At 44.8% G+C, this 19819-nt stretch overlaps 1 protein-coding gene across 1 annotated transcript in view; it reads right to left on the bottom strand.

Moving 5' to 3' along the window:
• Positions 1 to 10723: 10723 nt before the first annotated feature.
• Positions 10724 to 19819, bottom strand: part of GPD1L (glycerol-3-phosphate dehydrogenase 1 like) — a 58216-nt gene continuing 49120 nt past the window's right edge. Inside the window, exons 7-8 of the mRNA XM_034662126.1 lie at positions 19399 to 19505; positions 10724 to 13627 (exon numbers count right to left, since the gene is read on the bottom strand). Coding sequence (XP_034518017.1) covers positions 13531 to 13627; positions 19399 to 19505 — 204 coding nt within the window. The 3' untranslated portion in view covers positions 10724 to 13530. The remainder of the gene's footprint in view (positions 13628 to 19398; positions 19506 to 19819) is intronic.

Below are 19819 nucleotides of genomic sequence, written 5' to 3'. Positions count from 1 at the left end.
GACTGGGTTTATTTAAAACGAGATAAATCCGGGCGTCTACCCAAGATGTTTGTTCTTCCTGTATTTCATCTGCTGGCAGGAGCAAGGGAGATGCCATCATTGGGTAAACATGCTCAAAGGAGTAGCCGTTCCTTGCAGAGCCAGTTTGTAAACTGGATACTGAAAACGAACCAAGAGAAACTAGTGCGTCCTTGGCAGCATGCCCTTTGCAGGGGCCTCAGCTGTGTTTTCTTCGAAACACAGACCATCTTTGTCAACAGAGCTCTGAACACCCACTCAGAGAGGGAGGTCGGAGGGCAGAAGGAGGAGCTGGCCATCACACCCCAATTCCTTAGAAAAGGGACATGGGGACCCTTTCTGGAGAACCCTCTGGTCAGTTGTGCTAAGCAGAATTGCTGGGGCAGCTGGGTGGCTCAGTCGGTTAAGCATCTGCCTTTGGCTCAGGTCATGATCCCAGGGGCCTGGGTCCTGGGATGGAGCCCCGCATCGGGCTCCTCACTCAGTGGGGAGTGTGCTTCTCCCTCTCCCTCTGCCCCTCCCCACCGTCATGCTCTTTCTCAAATAAATAAAATCTTTAAACAAACAAACAGAATTACCATCTTGATGACTTAAAGCATGTAAAATTCTTAAAGTCAAGCGATCTACAGAAAAAAGTTGGGATTGCTCCTAAAAGATACGTGTAGTCAGGGCTTCTCAGGCCCGGCTGCTCTGTGGACTCAGCCCCGAGGGGCCGGGACCCACTCTCCTCCACCTGTGAAATCTGAATGTCTGAAAAGTGGGCAGGTCATTGGCATTGGTCTGAAAGCCTCCCGGGTGCGTTCAACATGGACGCAGGGGAAGACGTAATGGTATAGAGCAGCCCTTCTCAAACTTGAATGGGCAAATGAGTCACCCAGGGATCTCCTTAAACTTCAGAGTTTCATTCAGGCAGGTCTGGGAAGGGCTGGAGAGCCTGCTTTCCTACTGAGCTTCAGGGCAGGCACTGCTGTCATCCAGCGGCCACACATAGGGTAACTAGGGTCTCTAGAACGTCTCTCTGTAGGGGTTGGACCAAGGATTCTCACCAGTAAAGCACAGTTCAAAGTCAGTGATAAACCTTTTCGTCATTTTGGTAAAAAAAAAAACCCTTTTCCTTGAAGGAGAGCATGTGATCTGATGAGCACTGGGTGTTGTACGCAACTAATAAATCATTGAACATTGTATCAGAAACTAATGATGCACTATATGTTGGCTAATTGAATTTAAATAATTAAAAAAACCCCACTTTTCTTGTCATGCATGGGAGATCAGATACACAGACATTAGAAGAACCATTTTCGTATTCAGTTACATTTTTCAGTAGACATTACTTTAAGAGATGAACCAGTAAACAAAAGGTGGTGTATTTTGGAATATTATTTGGCCATAAAAAGGAATGAAGTTCTGATAATTCTAAACATGGATCTTGAAAATATTATGCTAACTGAAAGAAGTCAGTTATAAAAGGCCACATTTTATATCTATTCTCTTTCTAGGAAATGTCTAGAATTGGCATTTTTACAGAGACAGAAAGTAGGTTAGTGGTGGCTTAGGGCTACAGAGATGGGGAAATAAGGGCATGGGGTTCTTTCTGAGGTCACAAAAATGTTCCAAAACCGATTACTCAAAAAGCATTGAATTATACAGTTTAGATGCGTGAATTGTATGATATGTGAACTATACCTCAATCAAGTTGTTAAGTAATTACAGAGATAAGATCTTTGCGGTTCATAAAAGCAACCAAACATATAAAGAATATGTGATATTCTTTACATATTATATATACAATATACATTATACTCTTGATACACTATCTTTATGTGATATAGGTAAATATTATGTAAGACTATATAACATGTAACGATTATATAAAAGTGTGTAGGAGCAAGTCTGTTTTTTAAAAAAAAAAAGGCAAACAACCCAACAGGAAAATAGAGGATATTCACAAAAGAAGAAGCCGGAAGTGCCGATATTATACACACAGATAGAGGCTCCGCCTCCTTGGAAATCAGGGAAACAAACATTAAAATATTAACCAGATACTGTTTCAGACCCATTAGATTGGCAAAGAAACTACAAAAATTAGTATGACGAGGCTGGTGCTAAGTGTGGAACAGTGAGCATTCTCATGGATTGCTGGCGGGAGAATAGATGGGTTCAAAATATTTGGAAACCAATATAGTGATATTTCAGCAAATTTGAAGTGTGCATACCCCATGACTTACTAGCATATACATTTGAGAAAGTCTGACCAGTGCATACAGGAAGCACACATAGGAACATTTTCTCATTATTTTCTGTTTTAGTAAAACACTCCAAATGACCCACCTGCCATGGGTAGGGAAATGGATAATTCTCTTGGGGTTTATTCATATAACGGAAAATTAGACTGCAGTTAAAAATAAATGAATTTGAGCTCTTTTGTGTAATAAAAATATTTAAAATATGACTCATATTGTCTCCCAGAAATGAGACTAAAGAGAGCCAAGGTCCAGGAGAAAGTCAACTTTACAAACACTGTTTATTGCTCGGACCTGCCACACTACTTCTGCCACATTGCGCTGGGAAAGCAAGTCACAAGGCCAAGCACTGATTCAAGCTGGGGGGGAAGAGACGCCATCCGTAAAGCCTCATGGCCAAGGGCATGGATTCAGGGAAGCGTGCAGAACTGGGGCCGTGATGGCAATCTCTACATCACCATGACCTTGTGCTGTGCTGTCAACATTATTGTCAGACGGAAACCAACGGGAACGGAGCGCCCCCTGGATATCAGCTCTGGGCTAGATACGGGACATACTTGAGGTCATCAGCAGAACCTTCTGGCTCAGGGAGATATTATCTAATCGGGAAGACAGAAGACATACACAAAAAGATCAGTAACACTCAACCCAAGGAGAGAATTGACCTATGCATGGAGGGAAAAGCAGGACTCAGGGGCCAGTGGAGTAGGAGACCCTCTGGGAAGGAGAGGAGGCTGGAGGAAAGGTTGGTGGTAGCCATGCCTCTTGCCTTTGTAAAGCAGATTTAATGTCACGTGCCTTGAAATGAAGTATGTTTGGGAAAGTGCCTGGTACACAGTAGCTTCTGAACAACTGTTAACGGAATCTAGAAATTTAGCTCCTGCTCTGATCTCCCTCCATATCTCAGTTGCTCTCAGCTCCTACCATACTATCCTTTTGTCCCTCACTCACTAGGCCCTCTGCCACTACAGGGCCTTAGCACCTGCTGTTCCCTTCACTTAGAACACTTCTCCCTCCCCTCTTCAATTCTACTGCATCCTGATATATGGTTTAAGGGTCACCACCTCAGGAGGGCCTCCCTTGACTTCCCAGAATCAGCCAATGCCCTACTGAAAAGCTCCCTTAGCGCATTATGTCAGTAAGTGTGTGTCCATTCGGTGGTGTGGGCTGAATAACCCTTGTGCAGTACTGCCCTCAAGTGATTCATCCGGGCATTTGCAACAATTCATTTTAAAGGGACTCCTAATGGCTTTCATGCTTTGCAGAATCAAATGCGACCCAAGGAACCAAGGCGGGCATGAAAAGGTGCTCAATGTGCCTAACCATCAGGGAAACGCAAATCAAAACCACAATGAGACAGCACCTCTCACACCCTGGCGTGGCTGTTATAAAAGAGATAAGAAGGTTGGCAAGGTTGTGAAGGAAAGGGAACCCTTGTACACTGTTGCTGGGAAGGTACAGCTGCTATGGAAAACAGCATGGAGGGGCCTCAAAAAATTAAAAATAGAACTGCTGTTGGATCCAGCGATCCCACTTCTTGGTATATATCCGAAGGAAATGCAACCCATATCTTGAAGAGACACCCCATATGGCAGCCCCATATTATTGTAGCATTATCCACAATAGCGAAGATACAGAAACAAGCTAAGTGTCTGTCAGTGGATGAATGGATAGGAAGATGTGATTTTTATATATATGAATACATCTATATATACACACATATATATAACTGAATATTATTCAGCCATGAAAAGAAAGAACTCTTGCCATTTGCAGCAACATGGATGAACCCGGAGAACATGATGCCGAGTGAAATCAGCCAAACAAAAAGGCAAATCCTATATGATCTCACTTATATGTGGAATCTGAAAAAGTCAAATTCATAGAAGCAGACAGGAGCGTGGTGGTTGTCAGGGATGGGGGGCAGGGGAAATGGGGATATGTTGGTCAAAGTGTATAAACGTTCAGTAATAAGACGATTAAGTTCTGGGGACTGTAGTTGATAATACTGTATCGTATGGCTGAAATTTGCTAAGAGAGTAGATCTTACATTTTTTCATCACCACTGCTGCAGTAAAAAGTGACATGAAGTGATGAGTAAGTTAACTAGCTTGACTGTGGTAATCAGTTCACAATGTACATGTAAGTAGAATCATGTTTGCACCCCAAATATATACAATCATTGTTTGTCAATTACACCACAATAAAGCTAGAAAGAAAATGAAAATGGGTCCCTGAATGAGTACATCTCGAGGAACATGGTGCAAGATTTATGAATTCCTTGAAGAAATGAAATGTGAACTTCTGTCCAGGCCTTGCCCTGGACACTTCAGTTTTATCTTATTTAAAATAGCTGCTGAGGCACCTGGGTGGCTCAGTCAGTTAAGCATCTGCCTTCGGCTCAGGTCGTGATCCCAGGGTTCTGGGATTGAGTCCCGCATCGGGCTCCCTGCTCAGTGGGGGAGTCTGCTCCTTCCTCTGCCTCTACGGCTCCCCCTGCTTGTGCTCTCTCCTGTCAAATAAATACATAAAATATTTTTTAAAAAATTAAAGAAATAAGACAGCTGCTTCTGGGTGCTGGATTTCCCCTTCCTTCCATACCTCACAGATTCCCCCTTCCCTCCACTCTGACTTTTAAATGCCTCACCCAAACAACACCTCTGCTCCTCGTTCCCTTTTGAGCTGTAGTCCAGAATGTTCTCTCGCCCCCAGACATCTCCCTACAGAAGGCCCTACGCAATTCAAACCAATGATGGATTTGTCTTTTTCTCCCCAGATTCTTTCCCTCTTGAAGGTCCTTTATGTGTTCAGGGAACTGTGAAAAGCAAAGTACATGTTTTCTGACTTCTCAAAAAAACTGACACTATTGATAGATAAGAAAATTGAAGCCCAGGGAGGTGAAGTAACTTGCCCAAAGTCACACAGGTCCAGAAATCGAATCCCCACCTGACTCCAAAGTCTTGAAATTAGATGTGGCCTCATGGGGCCAGCAGCTCTCAGAACTTGGGGGCCAGAGGTGATCTCTCTTTAAGAAAGAGAACACAAATTTAAGAAAACAAAGGTACAGGGCCACAGAAGGGACTTGCACAAGGAAGATCCTTGAAGCTTGAATTTCACTAGCTTCCTGAAGAAATGGTCTCTAAATGAAATTATACCATCACCAGAGATAATAGGCAAACCAGAGGGAAGCTTAGGAGGCAAAGAGGTTTTTTTCTTTCATTATATACCACCCTCCTTGCCGAAATTTCTTGAAAGCGTGGAAGATTCCTTCTTTAGAAGTGTTTCCCCCAGGATGTTCCAGGGCTCTTTCCTGGAAACAAAAAGCAGGAAGCAGGTATTTTTGCTTTTGTAGGAATGCCAGTGTCAGAATGCAAGGGAGAAGAAGACAGGAATTTTGAAAAGACAGACATAAGTGGGTGTCCAACATCATGGAAGGGAAAGAGATCCAGAAAGGAAAAAAAAAAATCCAATAGGATGGATGTGTAAGTAACAGGCCAAGGTGTAAGTAAAACTGCCGTGCATCAAAATTTATGGTTGATTTTGAGTTAAAAAGTCGAAAGGAAACATAGACACTGGACAACTGCCTAGCACAGACTCAGCTGAGTTCATAAGAAATGCATGGCCTTCTAAACACTTGACCAAGTCGCAGGAACAAGGAGCGATGCCATTTTTTGCAGGCTGCCAACAGCCCAGGGAACAGTCCTTCCCAGAGAGTGACCTCTAGTGGACAGGAGTATCATCGTTCACTGGAACCCAGAATTTTCTCAAAGGAGCATCTCAACCCCTTTCAGCCCCCCTCCTTTTNCCCCCCCCCCTTTTTTTTTTTTTTTTTTTAACAAGAGCTTTCTGGGGTTTGGCTTAAACAGTGATTGTGTGGTGTTTAAAACTCTTAATGTTTCTTGTTGCAACATTCCTTGTCAACGGCGAACTTAATGACTCATTCTGTGCCTACATAAACCTTTACGACTGTGAGTTAAGGCTACTTCAACAAAATTGTTGTTTAGAAAACAAAATTTCACAGGTAGGAGAGACTTCTGAATTCTTGATGAATACAAAATTGCACAATTTTTTGGATTTATTGGTTCAGTTAGGGTTTCTGGTATAAAGGAATCCCTAATAGAGGTTATAGCAGTCATTAGGAAAGACAGGTCAGAGGCATGAATGGAAGCCATCCTTTTGAAGGTTAATTCAGCCGTGTCTGTTAGAATAGCAAACGCACGTAGCTCTGAGCCAACAGTTCCCCTTCTAGGACTTTCTCCTTCAGATTTACTCATATAAGTGAGCAGAGAGCCATGTGCAAGGCCATTTACTGCAGCAATTATTGTAATAAGAGAAATGGAGAAAACAACTTAAATATTCATCTGTAATAAATTATGGAATAGTCATAAATAAAATATGATGCAGATATTTAAAGGATATGGAAGATTCATAGTCTTCAATATTAAGACTATAAAAGAAAGTTTTAGGGGCACCTGGCTGGCTCAGTGGGTAGAGCCTGTGTCTCCTGATCTCAGGGTTCTAAGTTCGAGCCCCACATTAGGTGAAGAGATTACTTAAAAATAAAGTTTTTTAAAAAATTGAAAGTTTTAGAACAGTATTTTTTTTTTTAAAGATTTTATTTATTTATTTTGACAGAGATAGAGACAGCCAGCGAGAGAGGGAACACAAGCAGGGGGAGTGGGAGAGGAAGAAGCAGGCTCATAGCAGAGGAGCCTGATGTGGGGCTCGATCCCGTAACGCCGGGATCACGCCCTGAGCCGAAGGCAGACGCTTAACCGCTGTGCCACCCAGGCGCCCCTAGAACAGTATTTTAAAATCTTATACATACATGAACATAGGACATGTGTACAAATTGGCAGAAAGAGTTGTTTGATTTTGCTTAACTACAAACAGCCATTTCTCCAAGAAGGTAGTGTAGCCCCTAAGTTAGGAACATAAGCGCTTAAGCCAAACTGCCTGAGTTCAAATCCTGCCTTTATCAATGATGATTTCTGTGATTTTGTCAGATTCTTTGGGCTTTTTGTATCTCAATTTCCTCCTCTGTATTGGGGGATGATAAATTGTGAGGATTAAATAAATTCATATATATAAATACAGATTCATTCCTGTGAACCTATAATTATTTCAAAATAGAAATTTTAAAAAAATGCAGTTTATTTTATTTTTTTTTAAGATTTTATTCATTTATTTGACACAGAGAGAGAAAGCCAGCGAGAAAGGGAACACAGGCAGGGGGAGTGGGAGAGGAAGAAGCAGGCTCCCAGTGGAGGAGCCTGATGTGGGGCTCGATCCCAGGACTCTGGGATCACGCCCTGAGCCGAAGGCAGATGCTTCATGACTGCGCTACCCAGGCGCCCCTAAAATGCAGTTTGAAACAAGCAACTGATAAGACTGTCAGGGGGCACCTGGGTGGCTCAGTTAAGCATCTGCCTTGAGCCCAGGTCATGATCTCAGGTTCCTGGGATCCAGCTCCATGGAGGGTTCCCTGCTGGGGGGGGGGGTCTGCATCTCCCTCTGCCTCCGCCCCTCCCCCTGCTCCTGCTCTCTCGCTGTCTCTCTCAAGTAAGTAAGTAAAATCATAAGAAAAAAAAGACTGTCAAGACAGAATGTTATGTGAAAAAAAGCAAGATGCAGAACAATGTCTCCAGTAAGCTCTATGTTGTGTAGAAAAATGGAAAAGGGAGTAAGAATATAGATTTGTTGATGTAAAATGAAATTGGGGGGCATCTGGCTGGCTCCATCAGGAGAGCATGCAACTCTTGATCTTGGGGTTGTGGGTTCGAGCCCCACATTGGGTGTAGAGGTTACTTAAAATCTTCTAAAAATAAATAAATAAAATGAAATTCTAGAAGGGCACATTAGAAACTAGTAAAAGCGGCTACTTGGGAAATGGGCAATAGACTTTTTTTTTGAACAAGTGACCGGGATAGCCGTTGAAAAATATTTAAAAATAAGAGCACGAGGCTCTGGTGTTAAAGAAGCACATGTTTTTGTTTTTGTTTTTTTTTAAAGATTTTATTTATTTATGTGACAGAGACAGCCAGCGAGAGAGGGAACACAGCAGGGGGAGTGGGAGAGGAAGAAGCAGGCTCAGAGCGCAGGAGCCCGATGTGGGGCTTGATCCCATAACGCCGGGATCACGCCCTGAGCCGAAGGCAGACGCCTAACGACTGTGCTACCCAGGCACCCCGGAGAAGCACATGTTTTAAATGTGGACCTTGCTGCATTCATTCTGGAGAAGGAGGGACAATTATGGACACTAAGCCTGGACTTAGCTGGTTAGTCCTGAGGAGAGGGACAGACAGTCAGTCACAGGCTTACCCACCCACATTCCTACACAGCCTCTTGGTCCAAACGAAAGATCCCCAAGTGGATACTAACCACGAAAATTCTCCCAAATCTCTTGATGCTTCTCCAAGCCTCAGCCCTTCACCTCTCAAACATCTTTTTAGCACCATCTTAGGGTAAGTTATGCTAGCGGCTGTTAACAACAGCTCCTAAATCTCAGGGGTGTAATACGCCCGTGAGTTTTTATTTTTGTACCTATTACAGTACAATGTGGACCAAGGGTGGGGGGATACTCTCCACATCATGTAGGGATCCAGGCTGAAAGGGGCTCTACTATCTTCAACAGAAAGCTTCCAGGTCATCCTGGAAATTGATAATCCAAGCAGCACCCCCAAGAGCAAAGAAACAAGTGGCATTTTTTTCTTTCCTGTGCCACTGGCCAGAACTCAAATCACCTGACTGTTGGGTTGCCGAGAGATGTCATTTAACTGTGTATTTCGCAAAAAAATTTAGTGAACGTGTAGAATTGTCTCTGTCACAAGCAGCTATTAATATGATCATGGGGGTTTTCTCCTTTAATGTTAATAAGATTTCCTGCTTTTCACTGACCTGCACAAGTAATCCTGGGAGCTAGACTGCATGATAGCATTCCCCTCGCCCCAGTACTATACCTCCCATCCAAACCAAAGGTAACATGGCTTGCTTCAGTAGTTCGAGTCACTTATTTTTTTAAGATTTTTTTACTTGAGAGAGAGAGAGCACGAGCATGAGTGGTGGGAGGGACAGAGAGAGGGAGACAGCAGACGCCCCAGGATCCCGAGATCATGACCTGAGCCGAAATCAACAGTCAGCCACTCGACTGACTGAGCCACCCCAAGGCACCCCAAGGGTGCATTTATCTTTTCAAATTAGTGTTTTCATTTTTGAGGGGGGGTAAACATCCAGTAGGGGCATTACTGGAACATAAGGTAACTCTAATTTTAATATTTTGAGGAAACTCCATATTCCTCAAAAGCCATTCCCAGTGGCTACACCAATTTACATTCCCACCAACAGTGCATGAGGATTCCCTTTTCTCTGCACCCTGGCCAACCCTTGTTGTTTTGTAATTATCTTCTATTTTTAAAGGGCATACTCAGCAGGACATTATTTACGGGAGGCCTGTGCCGCTTGGACCCACAGTGGATTTCTACAGTGGTTTTGTGTTTGTTTCTGCCAGTTCTTTATTGGCATTACTAGCCCATGTTCCCATTTTTTTGTTTTTGCTTGTGATCTCCTAGCTATCAAAATTCAAACCCAAAACCCGTTTGTGGTGTTGGACGCATGATACAAGTTTTTAGCAGAGACCTTTTTCTCCACCTGGAACCCCTTCCTTGGTTGTGCCTATCCGTGGGTTTTCTTAGCCCATTTCTTCCCGCTGACAGTGTAGCCCTTAGAAGGCTCTAGTTCTAGTATTAAGCTTTACAACCTAAACCCTCAGATAATGGAGAGTACTCCCACTCCCTCCCCTGGAAGCTACAGAGCCATCTGGTGGCTTTACTGCTCTGTCAGTTCCTAATTATCTCAGCCTCCTGGGGATTTCCCTCACATTCTTGTGAGATCGGCCCTACTACATATAAAAGGGATGCTGGTTGTATCTTCCCAGGTTTTCTAGGTATTGAGGTGGTGCTGGTGTGGATTTCAAATTTATTACTCCAGGGACACCTGGGTGGCTCAGTTGCTGAAATGTCTGCCTTTGGCTCAGGTCATGACCCCTGAGTCCTGGGATTGGGTCCAGCATGGGGCTCCTTCCTCAGCGGGGAGTCTGCTTCTCCCAATGCCTGCAGCTCCCCCTGCTTGTGCCCTCTCTCAATCTCTCTCTGGCAAATAAATAAAATCTTTAAGAAATACATACATACATATGTACATACATACAATAAAATTTATTGCTCCATTGTGTATCCAGAACTGAAAGGTCTCCATCCTACAATTATGATTATATAGAAATATCACCAAGCAGTGGGAAGGAATGCAGACAAATGGAAACAGATGTGTTTGAGGACTGGGCTTAGAGAGGAAACCCTTCTTTTAAAAATTCCCTATCGTTGTTAATGCAACACAACTGAGGGAAAAAAGAGCTGACCTAGATAAACAAAACTTAACTAAGCTGATTATTAAAAAAAGGCCAGTAGCACAGGTTTGACGCATTAAATGTTTATTAAATCAAGCTTTTAAATTATATCCACCTACAGTCTGTAAACAGATACAGTACACATGTAAGTAAAAGGCTCTTAGATTACAAGTGGTGGAAAATGAAAGATCCCTTCGTACACAGGCACCTCATCACTCCGTGGGCTGATGCCATGGGGCCAGGTTTTAGTTAAAGAGTTAAATGAAAAACCAGAAGGAGTTTAGCTCAACTCCACCTGCTAGGATGGATTTCAAGACAGGTATTTGTCCCACGTTATAGTAGGCTGGATTATAGCAAGGCAACGGTGAAGTTTTTACATTCACAGACTGGATGCACTAGTACAAATTAGGCTTTTCCTCTAGATGTCTCCCTTCCTATTACCATAATTAGTAAGAAATGAGAATTAAAATTAAACGATGGACCACAGGTGGTTACAAAAATAGGTAACTCGTAGAGTAATAAATATCTATAGACAGCAGAGCACAAACTTACAAAATTTGCCTTTTTCCATTAATGTTCAGAATATCAGAAGTTATGTTCAAGAGGTACAGTCAGTGGACTTCAGATCGGCAAGAGAACACTCCAAGGAAAACCAATCAAGTACAAAACCCAGAGCAGGAAGCTGAATGCAGATGAAAATATACATAAAACCACCTCCGAACTCCTCACTTATTATCTTACTTAATAGACAACACAATTAGCTTACAGCCCTTTAAGTATCTTAAAAAATAACACTTTGTAATCTATGTACAAATTTTTAAAAAGATTAATCATGAGACAAGCAAAAATTGATTAACAGTGGCACGAAAATCAATGGACCTTGTAGATTTTGTGTGCTTTCATAGACTTCTGTGTATGAGGATTTAAAATGCCCCCCACGATGTTTTGGACTGAGTTTTTAAAATTCTCACAAAAGTCTATTCTACAATCATTTCAGGTATAGAAGGAAAAAAGTCCCAAACTGGAAAATTTAAAAAAAAAAAAGTCAAAATCTCACAAAGTGACTGAGAATCCATGAATATATAAGTGACATTCATACGTTCCCTTAACACTTAACCAAGTGCTATGTAAGGTAACTATAATGCTATCCTGAATCAATCTCATTTAAGATACAATAATTCCCATTCTAATTCTAGAATGAAAAGCACTTACTCGATATGATGTGCATTTCAGCGAGGTTGACATCTACTTGGTTGTACTTGACAGTGTCACCTTGAAGCTTCATGAAGATTCATTGCAGGCCTGAACTGTGAAAGTTCAGAGCTAACAACACCACAGGTAGGCAGTTACTCATCCTAACTTCTGCAGGGAGTGAAGGGTGTACTTGAGCTGTCCTGGGCTCACTGCAGCCTAGAACAGTGTTCCCTTGAAAACTCGGCAGGATTTTCTGCCAAAAAAATCTTCATAGTGTAAGGTGTTTGTAACTTGCTGGGTTAGGTAAGTTCTACTGACACACTGACATACATTCTACGCCTTCAAGAGGGGTGTGCAGAGGCAGCTTTTCCCAACGCACTTGATTTTGCCAGAGAACACCCCAAACCATGGGATCCCAGGACACTCATGTCCTATGGAACACGGTTTGAGAAATGCCAATCTGAGTAGAATTTCTAAAGTAGTGGTTCTCAAATTGTAGTGAGCATCAGAAACACATGGAAGGCATATTAGAGTACAGAGACCTTACTCCACTTCAGAGGTCTGGGGTGGGACCTGGGAACCTGCATTTCCAGAACTGAGAGACTCCAAAGTGAAGCTGATGGGGTGAGGACCACACTCTGAGTGGCATACATCTAGAGAATGACCCACACAAATCTCAGCTGCAGGAAGCCCTGTTAGAGTCTCAGGAAAGGCTGCACATGGCATCTCCTACAACCAATTAGCTGGAGGTCAGATCGGCCCAGTGATGCCTGAGGTCTGGGCACCTTGGCGGAATGGAGGAACACTGGACTTGACTCCCAGCTCTGCCCCTACTCACCAGGTGACCAGGCACCATGACTGCAACTCAAAAGAGGAATAACGGGAGTCCCATCTCAGTCGATCTGTGAGGCTTAGAGGAAATGTTTGCACAAAAGGACTACCCAACAAAAAGCATCATACAAGTGTCATTAATCAGTAGAACGTGTCAGTCACAGCAGGAAAATCCCAGATGCATTTTCTGCCTTCCGCCACCGCTGAGCCTTTATGAAAGCATATTCTGGCAGCTAATGAAGAGAAAAGAGGCTAAAAATGCAGAAAACTGCAAAGAGGAAGATACGTAAGTGGATCACCTAATTAAAAATCTCTAATTGTTAAAAAAAAGATCAACTCACAATCAAAGTAGTTAATTATGCTGGCTTTGAGATAGAGTTTAAGTTACAGTATGTTGATCTTTGAACACACTCACTCCTCCGTTCTACCATGTCAATGCTGGTTCGGTTTTAACATCAGGAGAATGAGGAAAAAAAAAATCCCTTCACTCAAATGCATATGGATTCGATGTAAAAATTTAGCTGAGATCATTCCCATCTTCTAAGTTACCACGGTGGGAAAATTTCCAAAGTAATTTTTAAAAAGGACCTTTAATTTTGGTTCATAAAACATCCACAGCATGATTAATGAACACAGACTCACACGTTCACACGTGTCTATTTGTTGCCCACCACATCTTAGCCAGTAAACTGCGTCTTGCAATTAAAAAATGAACTGGTAAAAATTCATCCGCACCTATGACAGGATTATGGTCAAGCAAACATCGTGTTGCCCAGTCCCAGTTTCCATTCAAACGAAAAAGACTGATCAGAAAGGCAGCACGCTCCCCGACACGCTGTACTGTCCATTTTATACATGCTCTGGGTGGCTCTGGAGACAAGACAACATCTCTTGAACGGGTTTGCCTTCATAGCAGATCTGATACACTGCTGTAAACAATGGGAACCTGGTTGGGAGGAAACGTGAAAAAAGACAAGTTGAGCCATCTGGTTTACCTCACAGAAAAAATGAGTTTCCTGCCTAACAGACTGCAGATGGGTGTGCTACTTTGGACAACAAAGTGAACGCCTTCTATATTCCTCTCTGATTTGGTGGCTAAGATGGTGGTATGACCTAGACCATCCGCCGCCTACTTGTTTGGACTGCACGGTCCACACACAAGTCCCACGGTAATCCTTGCAGGGCCGTCGGCGGCCATTTACACGAGAGCTGCAGGGCAAGTCTGGAATGAGTCCAAGTTTCTGTCAATATTTTAAAAGGCTGGAGAATAAATTTTAAATTGCAAGGAGGTACTGCTCTCCCTTCTCCAAAAGGGATCATCCAAGGATAAAGATGAGGCAGCCCCCACATCACCATAAATAGTTCGCGTCTGAACATTCCTGCAAGAATCAACGTGGGCACCCACAATTAGCAAAGCACTGATCTCAAGTTGAAAGCTGGGTTTATTTTGCCTTTTCTTTCAAGATGTGAACACAGATATAAAGGAGAGTCTGAAATGGCTGAGGGTACAAAGGTGTGGGCTAATAATGCACCATGAGAAAGGACAGCATTATCCTAGGGTCCAGCTGGCTCAGCAACTATTTTAAACAGTAGGTATCACTAAGGAAATAACAAAGTTAATTTCAATCAGCCTTTTAAATACACACACACACACACACACACACACACACACAGTCCAAAGCAAGCTTGACAGATCAATAGAGTCTTAAAGGCCATTCTGGAAATTATCTAGTTGGAATCCTATTAATGACAACTTATTTAAGAATGACGAACAGCCCTGATAGGTCATATGTCTATCACTGTGGGTTTTTAAAGGTACAGAATGTTTTATTTTTTGGAGTCAGGCAGGCAGTCAAACCTGACCCCACAGCCTAAACACTCTGGGCAAGTTTCACAACCCCTCTGTAAAATGGGGCAGGACCTGTTGTGTTAAGGCCTGTTGTATGAAGGGACTTAGTGTAACCTGCAGTACACCACTTGGCACATGGTGGGTGTGCAGTGATGGTTTATACACACAGCCACAAGATGGCCACTAGGTCCTAGCAAGCTCCTGGAGGACAGGGCCCCAAATGTCTTATTCACCTCTGCGTCCTTGGGGCCTGGCACAGCACAGATGAGGGCAGGTGCTCAGCGAATATTTGCTGAATGAACTACTAGGAATGGCAGTTAGAGCCTGCAGATTTTAGTCCCTTCGTTTTTCCATGGCTTAGTTTTCCTGATCCTGTCATGAGGACAACCTGTGTGTCCCCAGAGCAGGGTGGGAGGTGATGAGTGAAATCCCTTCACTCTTTACCAATGTTACAAATAGCCTAACCCTCAGTTTCCCAGCTTTACTTTCTCCTAGAATTAGCCAGGGAGCAAGTTCTAAAGAGCAAGACGCAACACCTCTGCTGAGGGCTTCTGAGGAAGATACTTCTCTCCTTGAGAGGTACTGGAGGAAAATTCTGCTCCCCAGACTGCATATGCTCCATGTCACTGAGTACAGCTATGTATGTGATGCATGGAGCTGCTGCAGCCATCTTGAGGTTCTGAGGGAAGACCAACAGGATCACTGAGACTCTAACTAGATGCACCGTGCCAACACCAACGATGCCCACTTCCAGAATCCTTGTTCTATGAGAAAATAGCCCTATTGTTTGAAGCATTTTAAACTGGGCGTTGCTCTTGCAGCCAGAAACACTCCCAGCTTTCACAACCAGCACTTCCAAATTGTGGAGATGGGATGCTAACAAGAGATTTGGAGTATGGGGGGGGAGGGAGTTTTTATGGACAAGTAACTTGTTTAATCCTCACAACCCCCCTATGAGGTGGGTAATAACATTATCCCCATTCCACAGATAAGGAAACTGAGGCACTCTAGGGCCAAGATTCAACCACTAGGCTAGACTGCCCATCTAAATGTTATTTTATATGACATAAAATGCTGTACGGCCAATTAGATCAGTTTGGGGAGCTCTTTAAATGAGGTTAGAGGTGAAAGGAGGGCAAAGGCAGTATTTCATTGAAAAATATCGGCATAAGACAGTCAACCGGCCACCCCACTGATGGACACTGAGAACTTAAGATGTGTCAGGCTTCAACCAGGTGCAGGAGGGGGAGTATTGTCAGTGAGGCCCCAGCCCTCGAGGAACTTACAACACTGCTTGGGCTGAGTTGTGCCCCCAGCCCCCAAATTCTTCCAATGAAGTCCTCACCCCCAGTACTTGTATTTGGACATAGGGCCCTTAAGAAGATAATTACGTTAAAAGGGGTTCATACGTGTGGGCCCCAAACCAATGTGGCTGGTGTCCTTATGAAAAAAGGAGATAGGACTCACACATGGACAGAGGGAAGACCACATGAAGACCCAGGGGGAAGATGGCCATTTACAAGCCAGGAAGAGAGGCCTCCGGAGAAGGCACCTGCTGACCCCTTGATCTTAGACTTCCAGCCTCCAGAACCATGAGAAGGAAATTTCTGCTGTTAAGCCTCTCCGTCTGTGGTATTTTGTTATGGCCACCCTCGCGAACGAATACAAATACCGGATACTCACACATGCTCATAAAGATGCATGCACAAGGAAATTGAATAAAGCAGATTTTCTAACAGCAGAAAAACCCAGACAACTTTACTATCTATCCGGAGGAGACTGGTTAAATAAACTGTGGCTCTCCCACACAGAAGAATGTTCTGCAGCCATTAAATGAGATCTGCTGGTGCAGATGGGGCAGGATCTTCAAGTCATACCCTCGAGTGAAGAAAAGCAGAGCAGAACGTGGAGCCCAGCATCCATTACATAAATGGACAGATATACTTAAAACTCAGAAAGCTGCCTGCATCAAAGGTGGGGATCTGGAGTCACTTTTCACCGGGTGCCTTTTTCTAGGATTTGAATTTTTTTTTTTTAAACCAAGAGCATCTGCCCCTCCACTCCCAATCTAGAAGAATGAAAGTAAAATTGTGTGTTTATGTAAGCAGCCCACAGCACACGAGCAGCAGGACTGTCTAAGCCTGGGGTCGGCAAGCCACAGCCTGAGAAGCCAACCGGAGCTGTGGTCTGTTTTGTACAGCCTGCAAGCTAAGGACGATTCCTATGTGTTTCAAGGGCTGTAAAAGGAAAAAGAAAAAAAAAAAAAGGACATGCAACAGAGAGCTATATGTGGGCTGCAAAGACTAAACATTTATCATGCGTTTCTTTACAGAAAACGTTCGCCGACCGCTGGGGTAAACAGCAAGCTCAAAGCGGGGAGGTTATCTGCGTCTGGAGGAGTGGATGAAGGCTGCTCGGAGGACAGACCCGGGCCGCCTCAAGGGTGGTCAGGGCTGACACGCACATCAAGGAGGGCCACCCTGGCAGGCCGAACGGCAGGAGGACAGATGCGCGCAGAAGTCTCCAAGAAGGAGGTATCAGGGCAAAGGGAGGTCGGCTTCAACTGAAGAAGGGGTTGCAGGGGCACAGGACATGGTGTTAGGAATTCCACTGGTGCAGAACCGAGAGGCGCTGACCCAGATGCCAGCCTAAGGACTCATTCTGGATGAGCAGATGGCTTGCGGATCAGAATACTCAAGGGAAAAGGCACGGCGGCGATCACCAGTGCACCAGTTTGATTTGGTGCGTAACGAAAACTGGGGCACAGATAGAAAATGACCTGCACGAGACCACATGGCTAGTAAGCCACCAGGTGGCCGGAAATGCTGCCCTTCCGCTCACTGCTCTTCCATAGCCATCGAGAAGAGAAGGGGGGGAGGAAGGAAAGACAGGAAGACCTGAGTCGGGCTGGCTGGGGTGACAGAGGGGAAAATCAAGGGGGAACGGCAGAACTCGGGCTCTGCCTGAGCAGCTCTGGGAGGCATGTGGGGTGGCCGGGGCCGGGGGGGGCACAGAACTCTGAGCCGAAGCCCGCGGGAAGCATGGTGTGTCCCCTCCAACCTGGCAGTGACCTCATTAAGCACAGGCACAACCTGTTCTGTGTCTAATCAGGAGAAAGAAAATGGGACGTGACGGAGGAGGGGCATCTGCTCAGAGCCACGTTTCACGTGCTTGATTACACCTGCTTTTTTAAAACGGGCGCAGGTAACTGATTCCAGAATGCCACTTCCAATCCGTAGCCTCCCCGAGTTCCATGATGAACACAGACTCATCCGTTCATGGGATCCTATCAAATACACCCCACGGCAGCGGACAGATGGCACTTTACAACCGTGACTAGATCATCAGCATCCACAGACACCCAAGTATTTTCTTAAGACTTTAAAAAACTCCCGATCAATACTTAACGGTCGTTGAAGTAACCCCGCCATGCACAGACACATCAGCGTCTGCCCTGAAGTATGTAAGGAAAACCGTGCCCACCAGAGATGTCTTCCTTTTAGTCAGGATTTAAAGGTAATTCTCCTCCTCTGGAGGCCTGTTGATGACTTCCATCTCTGCCTGGCTGGTTCTGAAAGCCATTTCAGAAAAATAAAATGCAAACTGAAGAAGGAAGACGAATGTCCTGTCCTCCCTCCTTTTCAACTCTCCATAGAGAACTCAGTGTGTACTGGTCCAGAGAGGAGGAGCGCTGGGTGTAGGGGAGGTAAAGGTGGATGGTCGGGACCAGCAGACATAGACTGAGTCCAAGAGGAGGAAGGAGACGCACCAGAGAACAGCAGACACGTCTGTAACCATCACCGGCTCAGGGAGAAGTGTGCGGTCCGACTGGCCACACCTGGCAGCGTCCACACAGCTGCCCAGCCCCCTCCTGTCCCAGGCAAGCAAACCTCCCCCTCCCTCCCGAAGAGTGAAGGGTACACAGAAGATGCTGTGTACGCATTTATTAGTGTCGCTGGCTTCGTGGTTATGGAAGAAGGCTCAGCAAATGAGAAAGATGAAGGGCCACAGGCCAGCCGCAGAGAGGCTGGCAGCTTTGTGGTGCTACGTAGGGTTTATTCCCTCGATCAGGTGGCAAATCAAGTTGTCCCAAGACCACCTTTAGTAGCTGACCATCCCGGAAGGGCAGTGGAGGCTAGATGCACCCATCCATCCACAGGACACAAGACACTGCAAAGCTGCTCAGTAAGCCCTAACGCAGGTGATGTCTAGTGGCAGAATTCTGGGGTAACTCGTACCGTCGTCTTCTCTGAGTTGTCTGACCTCTTATTAACAAGACTGTATCTTTTTATAACAAATAACAAGGTAGTCTTTTTTTTTTTTAATTCAAAACTTATGACATGTAGCTCTTACCTAACACCCTGCAGGATAAACCAACCTCAAACTTCATGTTTTGCAACATGCTTTATAGAAGAATTCAGTTCTTCTTGGGGCGCCTGGGAGGCTCAGTCGGTTAAGCGTCAGACTCTTGGTTTTGGCCCAGGTCATGATCTCAAGGGTCATGGGATCGGGTCCTGCGTCAGGCCCTGCATTGGGCATGGAGCCCACTTAAGATTCTCTGTCTCCCTCTGCCCTGCCCCCGCACCCTCCTCCCCACCTCCCTGTCTGGGTACACGTGCTCGCTCTCTCTCAAAAAAAAAAAAAAGGAGAATTGAGTTCTTTTCCCTGAAGTTGAGCCTGGTTCTGTGTCAACACTCTTTTTCAAGGCAGGAAGACGTTTCCTGCCACAGATGTTCACATCACACGAGGGCGGAACTGTTCTAGCGGAGTTCCGCACACAGCTCTGCCCGCGTGCACTGACTGGGCTGGCGGTCTGAGGGAAGCAGCGGTGGCCCTCCTCTGGTCGCAGGGACAGCGGGGGGACTTACTTGTCGACCAGCCCCTTCTGTTTCAGGATCCGGTACACTTCAGCGGAAGTCTGAGGTCCCTGGAGCTTCTGTCCATTCAACATCTCCTTCTCCAATTCTTCTATGGTCTTAAAAACAAGGATGAGAACACTAAAGTGTCTGACTCTTGGCTTCGGCTCAGGTCGTGATCTCAAGGTCATGAGATGGAGCCCCAGGCTGGGCTCTGCGCTGAGTGCAGAGCCTGCTTGACTTTCTCGCTCCCTCTCCCCCTCCCCCACCATGCACATGTGCACACATGCACATGCTCTCTCTCAAATAAATCAATCTTTAGGGGGAAAAAGACTAGAGAACCACTTATTTCGAGAGGAGAGTTGAGGGGAGCTGCCATTCTCCACCGTAAGCCATGGAAAGAGACACATACAAGCTAAAGGACTCAGGCTAA

The sequence above is a fragment of the Ailuropoda melanoleuca genome, chromosome 6 (genome assembly GCF_002007445.2).
Source record: "Ailuropoda melanoleuca isolate Jingjing chromosome 6, ASM200744v2, whole genome shotgun sequence".
Classification (NCBI taxonomy): Eukaryota; Metazoa; Chordata; class Mammalia; order Carnivora; family Ursidae; genus Ailuropoda; species Ailuropoda melanoleuca.
The sequence above is the reverse complement of the archived record's forward strand: the minus strand, read 5'-3'. Positions and strand labels throughout refer to the sequence as shown.